Source organism: Cyanistes caeruleus, chromosome 1 (genome assembly GCF_971803275.1).
Source record: "Cyanistes caeruleus chromosome 1, bCyaCae1.hap1.1, whole genome shotgun sequence".
In the NCBI taxonomy this organism is placed as follows: domain Eukaryota; kingdom Metazoa; phylum Chordata; class Aves; order Passeriformes; family Paridae; genus Cyanistes; species Cyanistes caeruleus.
Genome location: NC_141701.1, coordinates 109,434,022 through 109,458,260, shown reverse-complemented (window position 1 = coordinate 109,458,260; position 24,239 = coordinate 109,434,022). Strand labels below are relative to the sequence as shown.

At 36.5% G+C, this 24,239-nt stretch overlaps 1 protein-coding gene across 2 annotated transcripts; it reads left to right on the top strand.

Moving 5' to 3' along the window:
* Nucleotides 1–20,745, top strand: LOC111923891 (prostatic acid phosphatase-like). Of its 2 annotated transcripts, XR_015275914.1 has the most exons (12): nt 1–2,043; nt 3,519–3,614; nt 6,175–6,261; nt 6,880–7,032; nt 9,187–9,285; nt 10,315–10,410; nt 12,799–12,931; nt 14,157–14,239; nt 15,118–15,224; nt 15,690–15,858; nt 17,820–17,916; nt 18,094–18,220. XR_015275914.1 is itself a non-coding variant. In XM_086849466.1 (11 exons), the coding sequence occupies exons 1-10, from the start codon at nt 1,930–1,932 to the stop codon at nt 15,844–15,846; spliced, it is 1,125 nt and encodes a 374-aa protein (XP_086705592.1). In that variant the 5' UTR covers nt 1,821–1,929; the 3' UTR covers nt 15,847–15,858; nt 18,895–20,745. The 2 variants fall into 2 exon arrangements, 1 of the variants encoding a protein (XP_086705592.1); XM_086849466.1 differs by lacking the exons at nt 17,820–17,916; nt 18,094–18,220 and adding an exon at nt 18,895–20,745 and having other exon boundaries at nt 1,821–2,043.
* Nucleotides 20,746–24,239: the final 3,494 nt, after the last annotated feature.

The window sequence follows — 24,239 nt, the reverse complement described above, 5'->3', positions numbered from 1 at the left end:
CAGGCTGCAAGCATATTAAAGAAGCAGTTAGCTTGACTTTGGAAAAGCTATAGTTTGCACACCTCTCACCACAGCACACTATTTCATTCTCCCTCTGTGACCTTCAACAGGAACAGAATTAATCAACGTGGTGTACTTAAAAACAATTCCAGCCCTTCACATATCTTTTCTCACAGAATTAGAAGCATCAAGATCACATCAAAGGAAGCAAGTACCAGGTTTAACACTAATATTTTTTTCCCATTTCATTAATATTTTTACACCAATATTTTGTCATCCTTAAGTAAGAGTAATTTTGCCTTCCTAGTTATAGAAGTCTCACATAAAGTGTGAGACAATGGATTCTTGAAAAGATGAAAATTAAATATTTCTGCTCCTGTTGAAGATCTGCAATCCCTCCTAGACATATCTACAATATATGAAGAACCTGAATGGAACCTTGCAATTCTGAGAACTAGCCTATTTTTTCTGAGCTGGTCTATTTAAAAATCTTGTCTTGCAGAGCAGTGTATTTTAGGAGTACTGTCTGACGCCATGTTCTCTAGAAACAGCATAACACAGAGAAATTTTTGAGGTATAACATGTACAGGGTGTGAATAGCTTTCATCAGTTGACCCATATCTCCCCCAAGGTGCCTCAAAATTAAAAAAAAAAAAAAAAAAGCGTATTCTTTCTCAACAAATGTGGGTATCTCCCCACATTTTTCTATTTCTGAATCTCTTAAAATTGTCAGAGATAAAAGCACAAATGAAAGTGTGACCTCTGGATGTTTCACAGAGGAATCTCTTTACCTCTGACAGATGTGAAAGACACAACATTGTTATGTCAGGAAGGAGAACAATTCCTCCTAGACAAGTCTATATCTAATAATCAGAAGAAAAGTTTTGTTATGTGCCTTAAATTAGTTTGAGGTTTTATAACCTTTTCAGGTACCTTTTTTTTTTCAGTAATTTCTCTTAAATTCTTACAGAGAGATTCTGATGACTAAGAAATCACCCTCAATTTTAACATATTAACAGGACATTCATTAACACATGGATGGGACTGAACATAGACCAATAACTTGCAAGAGCAATCCTGTCTCACAATGGTGTCTCTGAGCTAGATTTTTTTCCTTATTTAAAATATACTGGGGAAATGACAAAAACAAGTCTTCAAATATGCATATATAACAATGAGAGTGTTTGCAACAAGAGAAATTTGAAAATTAAAAATTTACCTAACTATGAAATTCTGGGGCATAGTTCTAGAAAACAGTGTCACATGCTTTGCCAATAGAAAGAGTCAATCTACTAAAGAGATCAAAAATTCATTCATATATCTTTATATTTTTTGTGATGAATTTAGGCTTATATCTGCTCCTTTGCAACAAAACCTTCTGTTTCTTATTCCTCCTACAAATCACAGCCAAATCCAGGGAAAATTCAGAGATACTTTATAAAAAGGACATTTGTTAGCACTGCTCCTTTTAGCCTTCTAGTACAAAGCGTTCAGACAAGACTGTGAGCACCAGGAATGCAGATGGTTTAGTAGCTCTTTTGCATACAGTAAAATATCCACAGCATTTTCATATTTGGGAAGGCTGACTGACCCATACTAAATTGTAGTTAAATAATAGAAGGCAGCCTCTCTCTCTTTACATTCACCTTTCTTGCAAGGGGCAGGAGTTAGAGGGCTCAGAGATTTCACTCCATGCTATACATGGGGCACAGAAATGGAGTACAAATGTGAAATGCACTTTTCATTTCATGAGTTCCCTGAAAAGCACTAACCCTAGAAGGGGAGAGAGGCAGGAGACAACAACTTCACAGCCCACTCTCAGATTTCACTATGCACAACTGACTCCACCTCTCTTAGCTACATATCTACTGTATCACCACATCCAGCCAGGGACCTTGGTGTGCAAAACAGTTGAAAACTAGCCTCAGGATGAGAGCAAGGCAGCTGGTCTGTGGAATTTGGAGTCTGTGTTTCATGTTCTGTCTTTTCTGCATCTTTCTTCATCAAACAACAGCTAAAAGAAAACTGAAGTTTGTGTCCCTAGTAAGTATGGAAAATTTCTTCAAAATTTCACTTACTGAAATTTACTGTCACTTGCTACTCTTCTTGTACTCTATGGTAGGGAGGAGGGGGTACCTTTTCAAGAATTTAAATGTTTCCTCCATATTCAAAATTCATTATTGCATTGTCCAAAAAAAACCAACTCAATTTTAAATAAGATTTTATCATTTTGTCTTCTTTGTGCACTCCTAGATGAACTTACTTTCTGGATGGATACAGAATGTTTATTTTATAGCACTAAGAGAAAAATAACACAGGATTCTGTTTCAAAATGTAAAAGAGGATTTCATAACTAAATACCAACTGTGCAAATCCCTCTTTACCATGGAAGAGTTTCCACTTTTCCAGTGGTTTCAATGGACTAACATGCAAAGTAAATTTCAGTATGTGAAACTCAAACTAGAGTACAATGACATTGAAGAAGCAACACAGAAACCAGAGCTGTGAAGCTAATGCTGTTTGCAATGATTATGATGCACCATTTGTTTGCAGGAAACCTGAATCTTATTCTGAACATCACACACACATAAATCATTTATATAATTTTTGTCCTGCAGCTTTTGATTTCATTTCTCCCTGCTTGAATTAAGAAATTTAAAAAAAAAAATAAATCTGGTGGTAAAATTTTAGAGTCATATAGCACATATTTAAAGGAGTTATGCTGCAACACATACAAAGCAAAGAATTCATTGTACAAATTTAAAAAATCCAATGTATCTTTAAATATATAGAGATATGTATAATATAAATAAATATATATATTAATAGAATATATTAACATATATAATATAGATATCATATAGAGGTATATCTATATATAGATTTATAATATCTATATATAGATTTATAATATCTATAAATACATCTTTTATCTGAAGTGAAATTCCAAAATAGGTTCAGTGTTTTCAGAACAACTATTTACATATTAGATGACACTTTTGTCCCCTCTTGTGATGAAAAAGCCAACATATAACTTTTTAAGGCTAATTTCTTCCATGTCAGAGAACTTCACAGCAGTCAGCCACAGAACTCTTATCTTGAGTTTAGGTTTCTTCTTTCTGAATTCCAATTTAGCCATACCAAAATACTCATGTTCAAATATTTCTGCAAAATTGCTTACATGATTCTGGTTTTCTGTTTATTTCATATTATGATCTATACCTCCTAAAATACCTAAACCTCTTTAAAATATAATAGAGTATCCTTTAGTTTTTATAACTTACAAAAATTTGCTTGAGCTAATTTATTCTCAAACACCAAGTAAAGAACCAATTCTATTTGTCTAAATAGATTAAACAGGAAATGTGGCTATCTAGACTTAAGGCAAGCACCATTAATATACTTAGCATCTGTCAGATACAGTACTCACTGTCATTGCATATTCCTTGTGACTACACTAGTTATAATTACCACAAAAAATACCAGTAACATGAAAGCAATTTCATCTATTTTATCAGGTATTTCGCCATGGTGATCATACCCCACAGGAGTTTTTTCCAACTGATAAGCACAGAGAAATTGCAAGACAACAGGGATATGGCCAACTTACCAAGGTGAGTTTGTTTACCTGGGCCAAGAATTGAAATACTGGAAGATGGTGTGTTGATATCTGGGGGTTAGAACTTTGCTTTCACCTGGATAAAGCCCTTAGTAAGTTGCCACTTAAGGACAGCCAAAGAACTTACTCAGAAAACACAGCAACAGCACTCACTAATTTTAAATAAAGCTGAGCCAGCCTGTTCTGGTCCAGTGTCAGCATATGTTGAGCTCTTTGATTGCAGTATAGGGTCTTCTGGGAGGAGTCAGACACTGGTGACCATCTCAGTTCACCTGTGACTACAGAGGAAGCTTTAACCATCAGTAGCAGAAGGTGGTGGAAGTGCTTACAGACACAACTCTCCCTCAATCTTTGCTAAATAGGGGTGCTTCCTAACTCATGAACTGTTAAGATCCATCTTAGCAGTAACTTCTTTCATGCAATGCCCAAGAAATTTGATTTCAAACTCAGCTATTTTAGTGCAGGCATTTGTGTAATCAGCTGTTGGTAGTAACCAGAAGCAGCTGAAGCAACCAGAGAGCAAGCAGTGTCTGACAGATACTGTGCTTGCCTTAGCAGTAACTTCTATTAGCTGCCACCTCTTACCAATGGAGCCAAGGGTGAAGTGTACTATCAGACTGTGGGGCAAAACTTGGGCACTGAGTGGTTTTAACCCCAGTTCTGCTCCCCTCCCACCAGAAGGACCCACTGTGTCTGGGTGCTTGTGCTTCCTTTTTGTCCAAGATGTTATTTGGGTGGAAAAAAGCTGCTAGTTATTTGCCCAGTACTCAGAATCAGGCAGTCTCCCTGAAGTAGTTTAGGAGGGCCAGAAATCTGATTGTCCCAGATAAATGACTACAGTGCACGTGGAGGCAGACTGTGAGATGTGTCTCTTTGTTAGGCACACAGACCTTACGTGCATAAGAGGTCTCTCCCCTAGGGGAACTTGCCATGTCTTCATCAAAATCAGAATAGAACAAACTGCCTGAGGGGTTCCTTTTCCCCACTATTCTTAGGAGGCAAAACTGATCTCCAAAGCAAAATCAGGCTTGTTTCTGCTCATGTCAACTCCCTTGAAGAAACAGGAGTAGCAGACCAGCTTCCCAACTCAGCTGTGACTCAATCATTCCATATAAACGCTATGCAAATTCAGCAATCCATGCCAGCTTGCTCCAGGGTATGGAAGACTACAAGACCCAGGTGTCAGGACTTAACAACATGCATATTAGGCAAGTTGGGACAGAAGCCTAAACCACACATATACCCTAAGAAACTGTATGCACAATCCTAGCAAAAGAAAGAGGTGATCACATGCACACACAGTGGGTCCTGAGTAACTTTGTCTGACCTCATAGCTGACTTGGCTTTGAGCAGGAGGTTGGACTAGAGACTTCCTGAGGCCCCTTTCAGCCTGAATTATCCTCTGATCTTAGAATCAGAGGATATTATTATCCCCTTAGAATTATCCCCTGACTTAGAAAATTGCTTTAGGAAGCAATGAGTAATCACTGTACTTGAGATCCCAGTGTACAATAATGATTACATGAGGAAAGTGGAACCAGGTACTAGTAAAAAGATGGCAATATAGAGACTATTACAGGGACATTGTGTGTGATTGTGTTGGAGTCACCACCCCTAAGGGTGTTTAAGGAAAGACTGGAAATGGTACTTAGTGCCATGGTCTAGTTCATGTGGTAGCATTAAGTAATAGGTTAAACTCAGTGATCTCAGAGGTCATTTTCAACCTAGCTGATTCCATGATTCTGTGATTCATATGTCATGTGTTCACAAAATTATGTAGGTAAACTGAAATATGTTCAGCTAAGAGCTACTAAAATGGTGGGACTGGAAAACCTATTTTGCTTTGTGACCACAGAATTGTCATCAGTTTAAGACAGAGATAAAGTGACTTGATTCCATTTTATGGATTATTATTTAACTGTGAATAACGTCTGTGATGGTGAATGTTATTCAAAAGTGTAACAAGATTCAGTGACTGAAAGTTGGGAACATAGGCAAGAATCAAAAATCAAATGTTTCAGACTGTTGATAATAATTAACTATTGCAGCAAAATGTCTTGGAAGACTTTTACTTCAAGTCTTCTATTCTGAAAAATTAGATCTTGCCCAGGCTAAAACGGTAGCCTCCATAAGGAATCACTGGTGATACTCTATGGGATTCATATCCTGGATGTGTCTTCATGGACAGGTGGCTGTCCTATCTGCACTCCCAGTTAATCAGCTCTGAGACAGCAATAGAGTAGAAACTAGACAGATGGTGTTGGAACATCTCTATGCCTGCTTTAAGTCTCACTAGCTCAGATAAACATACACATAGCTTTCCATAGAGCAAAACAGAAAACTGCTTCCACCAGGAGTCATATCTAACATTATCTAATACCATACATCCAGCAACTTTACTACCTTTTTTCTCCTTCTTCTTTCCTACTTTGCTTTGAAATGGAAAAAAGCCTTTATTAAAATAATATCAAGTATTACTGCATTCTTTTTTGGTTGTAAGAATGGATGCATAGCACATTTCTTTAGCCTCTTACGCTCTTGTGTTACTTCTACAGCTTGGCATACAACAACAGTATGAGCTTGGCCAGTACATGCGGAGGAGATACTCTCATTTCCTGAGCGTTGTTTACAAGCAGTGTGAGGCAAGTACTGGATCTGGGCAGGAAGATGTTTTTCATGGTTGTTAATAGGACTTCCTGGATGCATAAGAGTCTAAACTTGGTGCAGCTGGAGAAAATTTATTACCGATTGAAGTAAATGTAATCCAAAGTATCCCTGAAACTGTGGTTCAGCTTTTATCCTGATGGTTAACTGAAAACCACATGAAGGGCTTTTTGGGCTGTATATAGTTTCAGCTCCCTTGCTGCTGTATGGGAGAGCATCTATGTCAAATACCTCCAATGCCACACTTTCATATGGAAGTGTAGATATAACTCGGTTTTCATTTAGGTTCCAGTTTTTCAGTGCTCATATGATGTCCCAAAGCCTAGAGGGTCAAATGGAGTCAATCTCCTGCTCTCTACTAAGATTCATAAGATAATTGTTGCCATGCTGCAGCTCAGTTGCCCAGCAAAATTGTATTCCAGCTGCAGTCTTTCTCCCTCTTCCTTCTTTCTCATAGTCCTTCTTCATACTACTCCATTTTAATGACAACTTCCCCAGTACCAGCCCTTTTTTTCCTACCAAGAAGACAAAAAAGTAAGCCTAGTGGAAGATACTACCTTCCAAAATGTTTCTTTTTTTTTTTTTTTTCTCTTCAGATTTATGTTCAAAGCACTGACTGTGATCACACACTTATGAGTGCTCAGGCAAGTCTTGCTGGACTGTACCCACCAACACAGAGTCAGATTTGGAACCCCAGAATCCTTTGGCAGCCAATTCCAGTTCACACAGTGCCTCTGTCACATGATAATGTGAGTATAAACTAGGGATGTCTGCTTTCCCTTAATCGTATGTAAAGTACATAGGATATGAGATGAAGGTGAGCCTAAAAGTTCATGGTAAAAGCAATGAAAAGTACTTTGTTACAAGCATTGTGAAGAAATGCCTAATAAGCTGAATAGAACTATTGGCAAGATTTTCACAGGAATGGATTTATGTATCAGAGACATGATCTTAACAAAAGAGCAAGAAAAATGGGAGTACTGGGTATAGAGAAAAAGAGTTAATTTATAAGGTGAGTAAATTACTGTAGAAGTAGATTAATCCTAAATTTAATGCAAAAATTACTTTCTTTGTGTGAGAAAACATACTTAATCTCACTAATGCTTCAGTATTTTTTAGTCCACAGCCAACAGAAAACACAAGATAATCATTCTGGGACTTACATTATGGTGAGAATTGAGTTACAGAATTATTTTTCATGCACTTTGCTGGCCAGTGCATTCAGTTCAAGGATTGGTGAAAAAAGTAAAAGGGAAAAGGAAGGAGGACTCAGAGCTTTAAGCATGGGTTCCTAGGGCAATGTAGTTATTCATCTCCTTTCCTCAGCTCCTCACTTTGGAGCTGTAAGGAATCCTGTGGATAGCAGCTCTGTAGCCTGCATGTACTTGTCCTAGAGGGGAAAGCTGTGCAGCTGACTGGAGCTGGAATCTCTTGTGTGTGGAAAATTTATAATAAAATATTAGGAAGATCAGGAGTGTGCAGTGTAAGTCCTGGTTTGTGAGAGCAGGTTTGCACATGTGATGCAAGATAAATTGTGTGGGCTTTAGAAGTCTAGTCAATACAGTCTGTGAACAAAGGAATCACATTAGATAGGTCATGGAGCAATGGTTCTCATCTCGGGGTGATGAGATCATGAAGATGGAAGGTATGGAGACATGTCTTCCTCTTCACACACACAGCCAGGCACAGAGCCAGGAGCTGCTTCTGGCACTGTCACAGGTGGGGATATCTCAGCAGACAGTCAAGAATACCTGGCCACTATCAACACAGATGGCAAACTCAGCAAGCTGGTGTTGCACCTCATTCACGTCTAGGGGAGCAAGTAAGTCTATTCAAACAAACCATAAAGTCATGAACATATGCATAATTTTCATACTTTTTTAAAACTATTTGTGTTTTAACTTTATTCATCCTTACTACATATACAGGCTAAACCTGAGACCACAAGTATCCTACAACACAAAACAAATGCCCATCCTTTATTGGTAAAGTTATGCCTGTTCATGAACTTATGGCTATAATTGACAGATACCTTCCCAGCTTGTGGAATACATGCATTGTATTTCTAAAAAGATTGAAGAACTGCTGTGAAGCATTCCAAGCTAATTAGCCCTTAAAAACTCTCAAGTTCTTTTCAAAGTTCTTTTAACTTTGGGACTATATAGATGGAGCTACATTACTGGGAAAAGGACAAAAAAACACATTAGAGAAAAGCACTAATAATATCTCAGTGTCAGTTTTTAACTTTTGCTTTAAATTTAACAGAAAACAAGAATAAACACAACTTAGCTTACATATATATGAATACACAGAAATGAAATAACAAACTCTTAAGTTATTCCAGTCATATGTAACCTTTAACATTCATATATCTTAAATTAATGAAAGACAAAACCAAGTTACAGAAAGTTGACAAGTTTTTACAATGTAGCTGAACTAAACAAAGCTATGTTAAATAGACTCGATGCAGCTGAGTATGCACAAACACTCCTATTGCAGTACAGCTGATGTTTGGTAATTTGTTGTAAAAATGTGATGGTGTGTTTAAAGAAAGACTGAATACAGGGAATGAAATCATCCCTGGAGAAGCTAAGAACAAAGGAGTTCATGAGGGCTTGTCTGTCTTCTGTCAAAGGACAAATTTCATCTTGTGTAAATGAATCCTTTAACTTTGAACTACTGCAGCTATTACTCCTCTGAACATTTAAAGATGATTTTGTATGTAGTCATCACTGTGACTCCTAGAGTCCTGAAGATGAATATCCTTGAAACTACATTCCCAAATTATTTTTCAGCTTGTCCTAACCAGTGCAGCCAATCGGAACAGCAATCCTGTAAGGGTATATTGAATTGCAGAACCAGATGCACCTTGCCTAACTAGAATTTTGCAATTTTCTTTCCAGTTGCTATACCTACCTTTCTCACACTGCCCAAAACACAAGGAGCTTCTGAGAGAAACCTTTGCAACAAGGGATTTCCAAAGGCAATTCAAGCACTACAAGGTGAAGTATTTTCAGTTCTGGAAATCCAGTTAAAGTGTATCACTTCTTCAACATCATCTGACACATAGGATTAAAAAATAGCAGTTAATATGCTCCTTTCATATCTTTAATCTTCACAGTAGGTGTGGACAACATATCCAAAAAACAATTACAACATTACAGATCCAGCTGGACTGGGTTCCTCCCAACAATTGAAAATGGCAAGTCTTAGAAAAGAGAAATTATTGACCTACGTGCAAAAATTTATTTTCCAGGAGACTAAGCAAAAAAAAAAACCCTTCAAATAAAATCAGTGACATTGCTCCTCAAATTATTCCATATTCTGTTTACTCCCATGTAAAGCAACTCCTCTGATATCTCTGCCTATATAAGTCTGTGAGTTCAGATTCATTTTCTCAGATCAATTCCCCAGAATTTCTTTAACAGTCTCAGTGTTTTCCTCAAGTACCTACTCATGTTTCCCACCTAAAATTTTACTTTAGGTGTTCTCTTAATTTTTTTGCTTGTCTTCATACGGTATCCTTTCCTTTCTTTCTCCACCATCAAAACCTTTGCACGACTATATAATTATATTTATTCTACTGCAACCTTCTACTTCACACATGTATTCAAAAGGACACTATGAACCTCACCTGTTTTTCTATTATCTTTCACCACTGACCTCAGTCATCCATCTGTGGCTCTGCATCTGGGTATTATATGCAAGTAAATCACATTTCCCATTTTATCATACTTCCTTTTTTTTGGATTTCTGCCAGACTTCTTCATATATATATGTTCCCTCTACTTCCTTCTAAATATTTCCACCAAACATAAACAATCACCATACTTCAAATTTGAACTAACATCACCAACTTTGTCTAAATGAATAGGCCAAATTCTCTTACACCTAGGCAATGGTTCATTGCTTAAGTGCAAAGTGCAGAGATTGACTTCTTTCTAAAAATTCTTATGTACTAGTATGGCAGTGTGTAGAAATCATGCAAAAAGGCCCTCAATACTACAACTTTGGTCGTTTTTGTATTCCAGCAATTTCTTAAGTTTTTAGCCACTCATACAGGATACCCATTGAAGATGTTGACTGCTGAGAGGATTCGGAAGCTCTCTGACACTTTACAATATGAGGTAAATAGAATCATAGAATCATTTAGGTTGGAAAAGACCCTTAAGATCTTTGAGTCCAATAGAAATTCCTTCCTTTAACCTGGTATTTTTACTTCATTTATTTTTTATTGTTAAGTCATAAAAAGATTGCAGATCTGTGCTTCAAAATTTTTTTAAACATAGACTATTTTCAGCTTCTTTCCCAGAAACATCAAACATTAACATCAAACTTACAACTGAAAATCCTGTAAACACTCTATGTGTGAGGCTGCTATGGGTCATCCACCACTATAAGGAACACAAACTAATGGACTTTCTTATTCAAAATCCAGCCAGTGACTGCATATGGAGAATTAGGCAAAAGCATACCTTTGGATAAAATGGTCTTGTAACTAATCCAGACCCCACTAGGAGATACACAGGGATAAAAATATGTTTCTGGCAAAGAAACATAAGCATCCTTCCATGAAGATTTTATGCAAATTGTATGAGCAAGAGAAGTCATTATTTGTACATGGCCAGCAGTGCACAGAGTATTTTCAGGAATTAAGCAGCCATTGGAATGACAGAAACTGCTATTTGTGCAAGTTTGGAAGCTTGTTCTAAGCAAAGGTACCAGGCATATCACAAAAACGCATGGATTTTATAATGAAAGGGGTATTGTGGTGCCAGACTGGCATGGATATCTGGGTTCCAGAGTCTGGAAATGTCATGATTTGAAAAAATCCTGACTGCTCGTTATTTAGGAAGAAGTCCCACTTCAAAGTCTAGACTCACCTCAGCTGACACAACTGAAAATTGAAGAGTTTTGAGTTAAAAAGTTATTTTTGAAGGCAGCTTTTGCTACACTTTCATGCATAACTATAAACTTAAATATTAATGATTGGTCATCAGTAGTACTGGGATATTAGTGAGGGAGTTTTAAGGTGGGTTTCAGAAGCAACATGTAATATTTTACAAGGTGTGATGCTAATGAGTTTACCTTAATTCCTGCAGTTTTTGCAAAAGTCCAACTTTGATCAAAGCAGACTTGAATAGAATGTTAGCCAGGGCATTAAGTTAAGTGAAATGTTAACATGTTGGGACATCTCACTGTAATTTCAGTGAGGTCACCCTTCCATGTTTTCTGAATGCAGGACCACAACTTTCAGTAGTTAAATCATACCGAGAACCTGTGTCACCAGACAAATACACAAAATCCACATCTCCCATCAAGAATCTAGTTAAACACTGGAATTAAAAAAAAATAAAAAAGAAAAATTGTGTTTCTCCTTCTAGTGTTAAATTTGATGAGCTTTGGTCTTTGATAGTACTGACTGAGGACTCTGAAGGTATCAATTAAGACATTTGCCATAAAAGCCACTCTCATTTTTCAAGCATGCAGAGAGAGCGTCCTTACACAGCTTTTTAATGCAGTTCATGAAACTAAAGTAGCACACATCTTTCTGTATTTGTTACTTTCAGCTGTTATATGACTCTCACGTAACTTGGAGACTGAGGTGTTTGCTTGCCTACAAACTGTCTTAAATAGCATGCAACCAGCCAATTCTTTCCTCAAGACGTAAATCACATTTATTAAAAGAGAAATGGATAACATTGTGATCTGAGCTGGTTTGTGATCATGAGCCTTGCTTGTTCTATTGTTTTCTTGTTTAAACAAACCCTTAAAGTAGTTGACATTTTCCTTTGAGCTGGCTTGTTACAAGAACACTCCTTTTGGTGATCTCAGTCCAAAGGTTACATTACACTAAAGGAAAGTTACCAACCTTGTTTAAACAGGAATTCAGGGTAGTGCAAACCAGGAGTGCTGTGTATATCTTCCCTTTTCACAGTTGTGATTGCTAATATACCTTGGGCTGCATCCCCAAGGAAACACTAATCCACTCCACATTAGCTTGAGGACTGTGACAGTATCCAGTAGACCATAATAGGTATGAATTTCATTTATATCTCATCCTTATGCATCATACTTATACATACTTATACATACTTCTATTTGATCTCTGTATTCCTCTTACACCTGAGAACTACCAGCCTTTAAAATCCTGATGTTTATGTAGGATTTGTTTCAGTAAAAGTATATCCCAGAACATGACTGAAAGTCATAGAATGATTTTTCTTCACCTGACAACATAAAAATGCCGGTTGCTTTTTGCAAAATTTTTAGTATTATATTTCCTCTTCTTGTTGAACACTGCCCCTCAAATTTCTTTAAGAACTATGGTGCTATAAATAGGAATGCTACAACTGTCTAAAAGCAAAATACAGTCATCATTTTATTACAATGAAAAAATGTTACTGGAGTGAAACATTCAGAATTTGTTATGAAAAGTATTTTGTGTCAGAATAAATAACAGTTAGCAGTAGGAATCAGTAAGAAAACCACCATGTTTTCTTTCTTCACTGCAGGACACTAACAATTACACTCTACCTGTTTGGGCTACTCATGGTGTCAGGACCAAGCTGATGAAGCTGTCAGAATTGTTACTGCAGGCAGAATTCGGGATCCACAAACAAAGACAAAAATCACGTTTGCAGGGAGGTAAGCTGAATTCTTACCCCATTTAAAACCAAAAGTAGGATGGGAAAGAAGAAAGGGTATATGATAAACACTGCTGCTTATTCCATGGCAGAAGGGTGAAAGATGTTATTGGTGGGCAGCACTGAAAAATTTTGATTAATGCGGAGGGAGATGGTGAGCATATAAATCATGAATATTCTAATCTAACATTACAATTGAGATATCATTTAGATTACACTCTATAAGAAATTCAATATATTATACAGATCCTCGTTGAATTTAATTAAGTCTGAACTTAGTGTAAGCCTCCATGTGTAATTTTAAAAAAAAATATTTGTAGTAATATCTATAACGGTGACTTTGTTGCCTAACAATCTTCATATTCCACTATTGAGAGTCCTAAAATGAGATTACTAAACTGCTTCTTCTTATTCTGCTCAGAAAACAGTGGCTGAAATTTGAAAATATACTTTTTTAATCAATCATTCTCCTCCATTCATCCACTGTCATCTTTTGAGCCTCCTTTTTGTTTTATATGGGCAGTGTGCAGGCAGGATCTGTGAGCTAGGAAGACAAATAAACATATAAGCATGCATCAATTTATTTCATTTTTCAAACACCAACTTGCAAAACTTGGCACAAAGTTCAAACCTCTGCTTTTGCTTTACTAACAATTGCTATTAAAAATGTGCCAGGAGCTAAAGACTAACTCTGCCTAATTTCCTAACTGGTACAGTTCTACTTCTAGGATTTTAATTTGTTGACATGTCAACCTTATATTAACATACTAGTGCAGCCATTGATTTAAATCAAGTAGTTTGTCTTACAAATTTTCAGCGGTTAACATTAATAGACAACCACAGAATTTATAAAGCCCTTGAGTCCAGAGGATATGCTCTTTCTTTTTTCTCTGGAAAGCAGGGAATCAATCAAGCTACACACACAATGAGGTAGTATTCATTACTGTGCTCTTCTTGCACTGTTCTGCTGGCACAAAGTAAGTGTCAATGCACTGTTTGAAGCTGTAGAGGCTATTAGGGATTCCCAAAACATTTTACATGGAAGTAAAATAGGTCCACTTCTCATTTGAAAGATACTGTCACTATTAATCAGGGCACAAATTACCAATTAAGTCAATTGAATGAATCTGGTGCATTTAGTGACAGATTGCTAAAATGGCAACAATCGATACAGATGTTAACACATGCATCTCTTTCATTGTCACTGCTTTCCCATTTTCTTTCAGGTATTCTTTTAAAAACTATTCTAAAGCATATCTTAGATGCCAGAAAGCCTTCATATCATCAAAAAATGGTTATATATTCCGCGGTGAGTGCTTTCTGTTTCCCTTGTGTTTCCTTTCTGCAGTTATTAAATGCAGTGAAAGCCATGAAATTTCATTTCCTTCATGAAACAGAGCTACAAGCAATTTTTATTTGGTTAACCTTAAATATCTTCAGGTTTTTAAAAATTTTTAACAGATACTACTTTGGAACCTGAAGCATTCCATTTTCCACTTCATGTCATGGTTTTTTCATTGTAATAATGTTTTGATTGAGCAGGGAACTGGAAAAATCATGACCCATGTTTTATTAAATCTGGATCACAAAGTTAATTTAAAACAAAATCTCCTTCTTCCTGCATCTTTTTCAAGTGCAAATGGGAAAAAACCAGAAAAAATTAAGTTACAGTTATTTTAGAAGGCCTTATGAAGGCAGTTACTCAATTGTGATGTTATATTTTTGTTTAGAATGTGCCAATGCTGTCATTGGAGGAGGAAATTTTTGGATTGCTCTCATTAAAAACCTGTTCTTTCTAAACTGCTGTTATAAAATGACCTATTGGGTATATATCAGCTAAAGAGCTTACTGATCTGATCTCAGATACTGTTTACTTAACAGGCAAAACCGCTAGTTCTTCTTAAAAGAAGTTTTAACAGCTCTCATTAATTTTGTAAGAGATGTAAGTGACTAAGACTTCTTAAATATTTACATATATATATATACACTTTATACATGCAGCACTTCAGTTTATATAACCATAAAGGGACAATATTTGTTCAACAGTGCAGAGGGCAAGTATTAATGAGGCTACACAAGTAACATTAATGTTGAGTGGACAGACGATGTGCAGGAGATATTGTTAAATATTAGCTTCATGCAATGATTTTCAATAGCCCTTTAATTAAAGGTTTCCTCTGTTCACAGCATGCAGCTACCATTTCTGCCTTACAGATGGCACTCAATGTCTTCAATGGGAAATTGCCTCCTCACAGTGCCTGCCATTTTCTTGAACTTTACCAGGAAAAAAACGGGCAAGTATCTGCAAGCTGTACTACTAACATCTACTTTTTCTAAAAAGGAATTTTCTGATACCCACGACTGGATCTGTGAGATTTACTATTCAGGAAAATATTGCACATTGATTTTATATTTGTAATTGTATTCAATTTATTAGTCAGTAGCAGAATAAGCCTGAAAACCACATACACACACATATACACACACACACATACATATATTACAGTTATGAAAGGCTTTTCTCTATACTTTTTATCTATGTAACTCCTTAGCAAAGGCAGAAAACGACACACAAATTGGTGTTGACCCCCTGTTGCTTAAAAAGCTCTTTTCAGAGTAGTAATTATATTAGTAAATCATAAGCACATTAGCAACCAGACAAATAATCTGGCTAAAAGTTTGTCCCCAAGTATGATAACTGAAGCACGTGTGATTTTGCATACCTAACTTTATTTTGACCCTTCTGTATTTTGAAACAGGCAATACACCATAGAAATGTACTACAGGAATAATACTTTGAGGGAGCCTCACCCCCTCACTCTCCCTGGCTGCAAATTTCGCTGTCCCCTAGAGAGATTTACTCATCTGGTCTCTCCCATCCTCGTACACTACTGGACAAGAGAATGTAGAATGTAGGACATCAAAAAGGTAAGCTAAGGGCTTTGGGCACATCTACCCAAAAGTAAAGCCAGGATTACATCTTGAGCCAACAGCCCCATCATTTTCATAAGGGTCTGCTCTGAAATGAAAAATACACAGATCCAGGAAAAGAGAATTGTAACCATGGCTGTCATTTCTACTCCATCAATACACTTGTCTATTCCAGACCAACTTTCTGGTGAAATGAAACCAAGGCTGATCTGACTTTAGGGTACTGTTTTTCATGTGGGGTTTTTTTGTTTTGGTTTAGTACAGTCAAAAATCTCTTCAGTTACTAAAGAAGTACATGTAAATGCACTGACTTAAAACAGTCCCCTGTTCTTCTCTGCAGAGAATAACTGCAGAGTATTTGTCCAAGCTTACTAACAACAGTCAACAATTATGCTTTCTCTTGATTTTAGCAGGCATTCAGAGATCAAAACAGATGAATATTGAATAGTACACCAGATTGGTACTTACAGAATGTCAAATGTATACAGACACACATTGGGATACTAACTCATTCCCTCGTAGGTTGTCTATATCACCATATTAGGATGTTTAAATTTCCATTTTGACCACTTACAATATTTAGTTTTGCAGAATGAGGGAACAGGACAGCATTGTCTATCTTTTATCTAGCTCTATGTTGCTTAGGGAAATGAAAAGCTAAGAAACCTCAGTTTCTAGTGTTCAAATATTGTACCCAACATTAAAAAAATCCCATATGGCTTTCTGAATCACTGATCTCAAGAAGAATTTGAATTCTTGGAGATTATAAGAATGTAGACCAGCCAACTCATCTGGTTGAAAATAATTTCCTGTTAAATATCTTGAATCCATTAACAGAGTGGAGATAGTCTGGTCAGAATAAATGAAAAATTAGCAACTAATGATTCACTAAACAAGTTTCTTCTCTATAGTCATTGCTCACAAATTCTCAGGAAATATTTCAGGAAATTACCACATTTAATTGCAAAAGGTAATTTGGCAGAGGAAGGGAGAGGTTGTTTCTGATGAGGTTTTTTTCCAGCCACACTACTAATACAGTCATGGAAGATAATGATAAAAACTTCATATTTATACTGTGGTGCTTAATAATCTAAGATTTTTGGAAATAAATCCCCCTCCTTCACAAAGCAAACTGTAACTGATCAGATAAATAAACGAAAAAATCTATCATATATCAAAATTTTACAAAAATAAAGACACAAATATTTAGCCTTTACATAAAGGCTGTACTTCGTTTCAATCCTCAAATTTTGCTGATGTAGAAGTTAGATGGCATTCAGCCATTTTACACCAAGTCCAGCATTACTGCTTTCATTAGCAATCCTGAGTGTTGAAAACACACATGGACCACAAGAGAGGTTACAACCAAACCTGATACTCCAATAAAAATGTTGCCTATATTGTCATACCAAAATTTGACATCTTCTACTATTTTATCCTGGCTCAGAACAGACCTATTGGGGCCATATCCTAATTTTTTTGACTAATTTAGAAAACATTAATTTCACTTTACCTGCAGGCAGTTTTAAACTCTCTGCTGTGCATGGGTGGCACTTGGGAAAAGGCCAAGGCACACTGATCCACAGGCTGCACAGTGCAGCATGCTGACAGACTGCCTTGTGCTAAACCACTGTGCACTACCAATTCTCAATGAATGCAGACAGCCTGGAACAGATGACTTTTAACACCAGGAAGCTAAATTAAGGAGAAGAGTGGTGCAAAGAGTTTAGAGGTCACAATTACACTTGACACAGCTGCAAAATCCCTGATTTCAGCTGTTTCCAATTCTGTTAAAAATCATCTCAACTATTTTTATTTGCTAATGCATATGTTATTAATTTGATTATACATGCATGAGAGCATTTTATGAAGCCCATAGATGTGATTATTTTAAAAAATAAAATCCAGGAGTGTGACTGAGCTTAAAAGGAAAGTTTATAGAAATAACTCTTCTACAGGGAGACTCCAGTTTGCAAAACATACAGATGTTTCTATAAAAAGCTTAATTGAAGTTTTATGGAGAGGACTTAACGTTCTCACTACAGGGAAATAAAGGCAAGTATTGTTATTAAAGGTTGCGCAGTACAATAGCAGTATTTAAGGGTGATTTAAATCATAAGTTCCTCCACATCTCAATGACCAGAGGGTGAAACATAGGAAATGAATAAAGCTCAGCATATTTGGGAGGGAGGTAAAACTGTGAGCTCTGCCTCTGCTCTTTTTGCTGCTCAGGAAAATTTCAGCATGGATTGACTCAACGTTTCAACAGACTTTTCCTAATGCTGTCAGAACGGGAGCAAATGTGATAACTCCTCTCCACTTAGTCTGAACTGCTTACTTGTAGAGGTACTATTAACAGGTTTGCCATGTTTTCAGAGAATGCCATATGCTAAGAATGCATCCGCCTTTTGTCCTACCTTTAGGTGTTCCCTCCATTATCTTCAGTGTGGTTCACTTTATGAGAGAATTCTCCCCACACTGTGACATGACTGTGGTGCAACATTTCTCATTAAATTCCATCAGCATGACCAACTGAGTTTCCTGATCTCTATCAAAGCAAAACATTCCTTAATACTACAAACAAAAATTATAGAAAGCAGGGACTTATTCTTCGTGAGTATTTGCTTTACTTTATCACCTGGTAAAACCCAAGTGAAATATGAAACCAGTGGAATTTTTCAAGAGCTATCCTTTCAAAAGGGACATTGTCAGAATTAATTCAACTGTGTAATTATAGGGAGAGTGTTTTGAAGAGCTATAGCCTAGATTTACAGCAAAATTGGAAAATACCTCTGAAGGAGTGTTGCCCTCTTTTGAAGAATGAGACAAGAACTTACAGAACTGATGACAGAAGCAATGTTTCAAATGACTCCTAAAAGAAGGAGACATTCCACTGTCCTTAGACTTTATTTTATTTAAGAAGTAATAAATCATTTTACATCAACAGACCTCAGAAGCCACAAGAATTAGGATAATGCCTGATTACTTACCTAAGAAATGTCTTTCTTCTTCTTTTCTCTTTTACATGCACAGATATCCCGTCTCTACGCAGAAGGAAGATGAGACTTAAGGAAAATTTGGACTGTGACTCTAGACCTAAAAGGGGCTTATAAGCAGCCAGGTTGGCTACCATGAAGACCTAGCGACAACTGGTTGACCCAACAAAGCTTTCAGATATTCTTTCCAAAAAGACAGCAAAGACAAGTGTTAATTTTGGAAGAAAAATAATTTTTGGTTTCAAATAGCTTTTTTAACACCTTCCTTTTGTAATGTTACTTTGATTGTATATTCTGATCTGATCATATAAAGTCTGTTCTCCTGGGAAATCTGTAAGTAGATGCTGTTCTTGACATGAACAACAAAATGGCAATACAAAATAAAAAGAAAAAATCAGAGCTGCATGCTCATTAAAACACGCAGAACATGTTGGGCAATCCTTCGCTAGTTAAATTTTCTAATATTGCTATTGCAAAAACAGCTTACGTTTTAACTATACAAGTGAGATCAGAACTATCAGATGCAACTAACTTCTGAAAACAGTGGACATGTCTTTTCTTGAAGAACTATGATTTCTTATTTTTTTGCTTTCTCACAGCTGGCAAAAGACCTTTTGCCAACAGTCTTATTGCCCACAGGTCATTCCAAAGAGAACTAGAGTAGCAGCTGAGATACAGAAAATTTCACCATTCTGGCTTCCTTTCCTCAGATCAGGCTTTTAAAATGGATGCTAAACCTATGAAAAGTATATTCCTTACAGCAGAAGCAGATAACTGCCACTCCACAAGCTAAAAATGAATCAAAATAATAAAAAGATCACTTTTCCTTCCAACAAGAATCTAAGTTTCAGAATTCTCACTGTAAATGCCTATTCTCTTCCCAGCAGGTCCAAATTTCTGTACTTCTTAAGCCACCATAGGAAATACAGTTCACCAGGAAAGCTGTAGTTAGATTTTGAAATGCAGCCCCTTTTACCATTGCATCCAAACAATGGTAAAAATGTTTTCTGACAATGCGAGACAACCAGTTCTAGCTGCTTCTTAATGCAAAGAAGAGCAAGCTTGTTTATTCTATAGTACCTTCATGTACAATGGACCCCAGAAGAAAGTCTTCCCAGATCTGGCAGCCCTCACAGGAAAGTTAGTGCAAGCTCTTTAAGTTATTCATCTCAAAGCCACGCTGATCATCACACCTCCCTTCCTAAGAATTAATTAAAAAAAACCTGCTAGACGAAAGCAAATAGAAAGGAAAAGCCAAGACTCCATCTTTATCAGTGTTAGACTTCTAACAGATTGTAGCCTTGGCTGTCAAAACCAAATTTCTAGGCACTTTTTCTTCTCAACCTGTTGTGGTTTCTTCATTTTTGAACTCGTGCCATATTTTGGTGCTTGAGCTTCTTTTAATGTTTTGTTTGCCAGATGTTTAGAGGTGAAAGTTCAAGAGCTGTAAAGGCTAAGTTTCATGCTTCTCCCATCAAAAGTAAGGATAACTTTTCTGTTGGTTTTCTGAATTGGACAATGCTCACACACAAAACGTGATACAGACCTGAGAATTCTTCATTATTCTCTTTAGTCTCCAGTTCCCAGTTCCTCCCCTCCTTCCTAACCCAAATCCATGTCTTGAAAATTTTCAAAACTGCATGAAGACCCTTTGTTCCAGAGATTTGTCTGGCATGGGGGATCGTGGACCCTGGCCTCAGAGCTTCTGTTCAGTTATGGAAGTACATCCTATGTGAGGTCACTGCTTACAATACAACAATGTAAGGTTCCCCCTTTTCCATCACATGTTAAGACAATGTCTTCTTCCATGCTACATGCACCAGTGTATATACCTTGAATAATCTAGTTTCTGCTGAGAAAAAATAAAATTTCAAATCTAATTTACAAATGAAGATATTTCTAAAGTATTTTATTCCCCCTATCCCTATTGAACAGAAACCCCATCACACACATTCTTTGTAGTGCATTTTGTTTCTAAGACTATCAATGTAGAAACACAGAAAGGAAGATATCCTTTATATCTATCTAACTCAGAGGGAAAATGAGCATCAGTGTTTATAAAGTCTGGAATATAAAGCCCAGATCTATTGTAGGAATATAAACTGGGATGTCAGTGAATGAATAATAAACTGCTCTGTGTTTTCCTACAACTTCACCACCTGACTTAATTTGAAAAATGTCTTACAGTCTTTTGCAGGCATGAAGTCATAAACAGGTTCATTTCAGTTCCTCTTAACGAAGTGAGTCAAAATAAGTAAAAAACCCATACAGTTTGGCTTTGGAATTGTTTAGATTATTTACTTTTAAAATATGTTGCAAACACAGAATCAGAATCACCTGGATATGGCAGTCCCTCTCTTCTTTCACAAACAATGCTTAGACAGACCAGTCATATTTTAAAGAAGACTTGCTTCAATAACCTGGATAGTCACAGATGCTGAAATATAGCTGGATATAACTTGTGATCACTGTTTTCTTTTAATATGCTGAAGCAGTGTCAGCAAAATGGGGAATGAACAACAGAAAAGCAAAAGTAATTTTGTGCTGCCCTGAAAAGTTGACACTGGCAACAGCCTGACAGCCCGAACTATCATTTTCTTTAATTTCATTAAATAGAAATAGAAATAATAAATTAATTTCTATTAATTAATTTATAATAAATTAAATAGAAATTCTCTTTAATTTCATTAAAGAGAAATAACCCATTTCTCTTGGGGTTATTTACTGAGGTGACTATCAAAAATGAATTAAAGAAAGAATCCCAAAACAATCCAAATGCTGATCAAATTAGTCAACTAATTTAGATTTGTTTCATGGTAGTACTTTGTGTACTGGTAGTACAAGAGATCAGGCAGCACTGTGTCTGTGTGAAACTAAGTCACATAACTTTCTCACACTGGGCTGAGAAAGTATGCCATGAGAAATTGTGAGGAGGAACTCAAACAGTCCTTGTTTTCCTCCTTAACAGAAGGAAAACAAGCTTTGCAGGTGTTGTTTGTCTCCTTGTTGTTTACTCGCAAGAAACAGTCAAGGGGTGTTGTTCTTAACTGTCCAATGATGGTGATGTGTTGGTTTGATGACCAATGAGAGGTTTTACCTTTCTGGACCTTTTCAGAACTGTCTATAAAAGAAGAAAATCTGGAAGAATAAAAGTTGCTCTCTTTTGCAACTAAGCTGGAGAGTTGTGTCGTCACTATTACTGTTCCTAATACAGTGTGACAGTACTAGAAGTAGGTTTTCCTTCTTTTTATTCATAATTTATTCATAATAAGTTCATAGTACTTATCCAAGATGTGGCAAAAAAATTCAAATCCCTCCTTTGGTAAAAGGATTTGTGTCCATCTCTACCAGAAAATAAAATCACCACCAAACTGCAGAGCTTCAGGGGATAAGAGAAGAGGAATAGTGCTTTCTGTTTCTTTCCTATTTGCTGTTCACTTTGTTTTTTGCAAACCCTGCAAATTAGGTTTCCCTTGTCTCAGGCAAACATCTTAATCTTGTAGGATCAAGAAGAAATTCTGAGTGCCCTGTTACAGGTGCATATTACAAACTTGGGACAACTAAGAAATTATTAAAAGACAGTGAATAGACAGTGAACAGGCACTTTCTTCCCCCCACCTACCTTAGATCAGTAACTTTGGGCTTAAGACATTTTTTTCTGTAGTGTAAGATACAGGTTCATGTTCTGTCAGCAGTACAAGTAAGTGAATTCTTTGTGTGTCACAAATTTACTGCCTTGTGGCTTCCCACTCCCCACAACTGGGGTAAAAACACCTCCCCAGAGGACAGTGAAAGTCTTGTTTCCCTTGTGTTTCAGAATGGTGCTTGAAAAATGTCACTTCGTTTACTGAAACCAAATATTTTCTTTCTTTCCCTTTTTCAGCTCAAAAAAAAAGCTTGGAAAAAATAAATTGGAGATAAATCCAAATTATGGTAAGTGCTGATCTGCACATGCAGTCAGAAGCAGGACCTGAGCTGTTTCCCTGTGTGAGCAGCCTGGTACTTGAGTGCTGGCAGCAGTTTCATCCCTGGTGCTTTGACTGCAGTGACTTCCACCCTTTCAGGGTGTAGGTTGTGCTCCACCAGCAGCGGTTACCTCATGTAACCCTTTTGTACAATAAAGTACAGGTTCTTTTGCAACCAGCCACTTCAAAGCAAATCAAGGCTTCAGCAAGCATTTAAGATAGGTACGTGCACTTAAAATTTGTAATTGTATTTAATTCGACTTAATGCCATAAAGTCATAATTAGAACTTATGACAAAAAGCCAAATTAACATAAACATGATTTAAATTGTTTAGGTTCACTTGCAATATAATAGTTCAACAACTATAAATAGATTAAGAAGGATTTTATTTTTGTTGTTATTTTGAAGCAACTTTTCCTGAAAAAATGCCAGGATTTAGTTGCTGCATAATATGATGAGTTTATACCTTCCAAATGCCCAGTAGAAATGCAGATAACTCCAGAAAGGCAAGAAAATATCCAAATTAAATGTGTGCTACTAACATACTTACAGATTGCATACAGGATTTCTACATGACTCTATCTTAACCAGTATGGCACATAAATGGGGATATTTTTCCATTTTGGAATGTCTAGACATTCACTTAAGTGCTGTGGTACCTGTTCTTTTGAGCACAAAATATGTTCCCTAACAAAGCATACATGCCAAGGGTAGAGTGAAACCACAGAAATCACTACTACTTACCATATGCTTGGTCTTGTGTTGAAGTATCATCTTTAAGAGACATTAGAAAATATTTTCTATAAAATGTCATTGTCATATATTTTTAAACATTCTTGAATGATGCTATCCAGAATCTGCGCCCCCACCCCCAAAAAAATGAGTTCAGGTTCTAAAGTGAAGTCATCAGATTTACTTCAGTGATCATAGACACTCATCAATGAAACACAATAAAAAAAATCTTACAAAAAACTAGTCAGTTATGAATTTCATGGAAAGGTCATCAGAAGGATAAGAAAAGATTCCAAGAGGCAACAGTGATCCTTAATCGAACATCCTAGGAACCATTCATTACGCAGATTAAAAAAGTAGGACATCCATTCTGAGTTTTGAGATATATTAAAGTATTTTAAAGAAAGTGTATTTTATGACCTACACTCTTAAATAATGGAGGAAGATGATCAGCTTATGTTTGTTTTCAGAAAGACAACATATTATATATTTATGAAGCGTAGATTACTCTCATACACCTTCTGCATAGGCAAAAATCACACCAGGAGAGATCAAAAAGGAGGGTGGGGACCTAACAGGGGAGGAAGAAAGAAGTTCAGCTGATGAAAACTTGTAATGGACTGAGAAGACAGACAGGAAAGTTTGGGAGCTGTCATACTCCTCCCATCCAGTCCCATCCATCAG

Bases quoted from the DNA above. Each gene is read 5' to 3' on its own strand.
- LOC111923891 (XM_086849466.1), top strand. From the start codon at position 1,930: ATGAGAGCAAGGCAGCTGGTCTGTGGAATTTGGAGTCTGTGTTTCATG. The intron at 3,615-6,174 runs GTGAGTTTGTTT...TTACTTCTACAG, and splicing joins GATATGGCCAACTTACCAAG to CTTGGCATACAACAACAGTA. The intron at 12,932-14,156 runs GTAAGCTGAATT...ATTTTCTTTCAG, and splicing joins AAAATCACGTTTGCAGGGAG to GTATTCTTTTAAAAACTATT.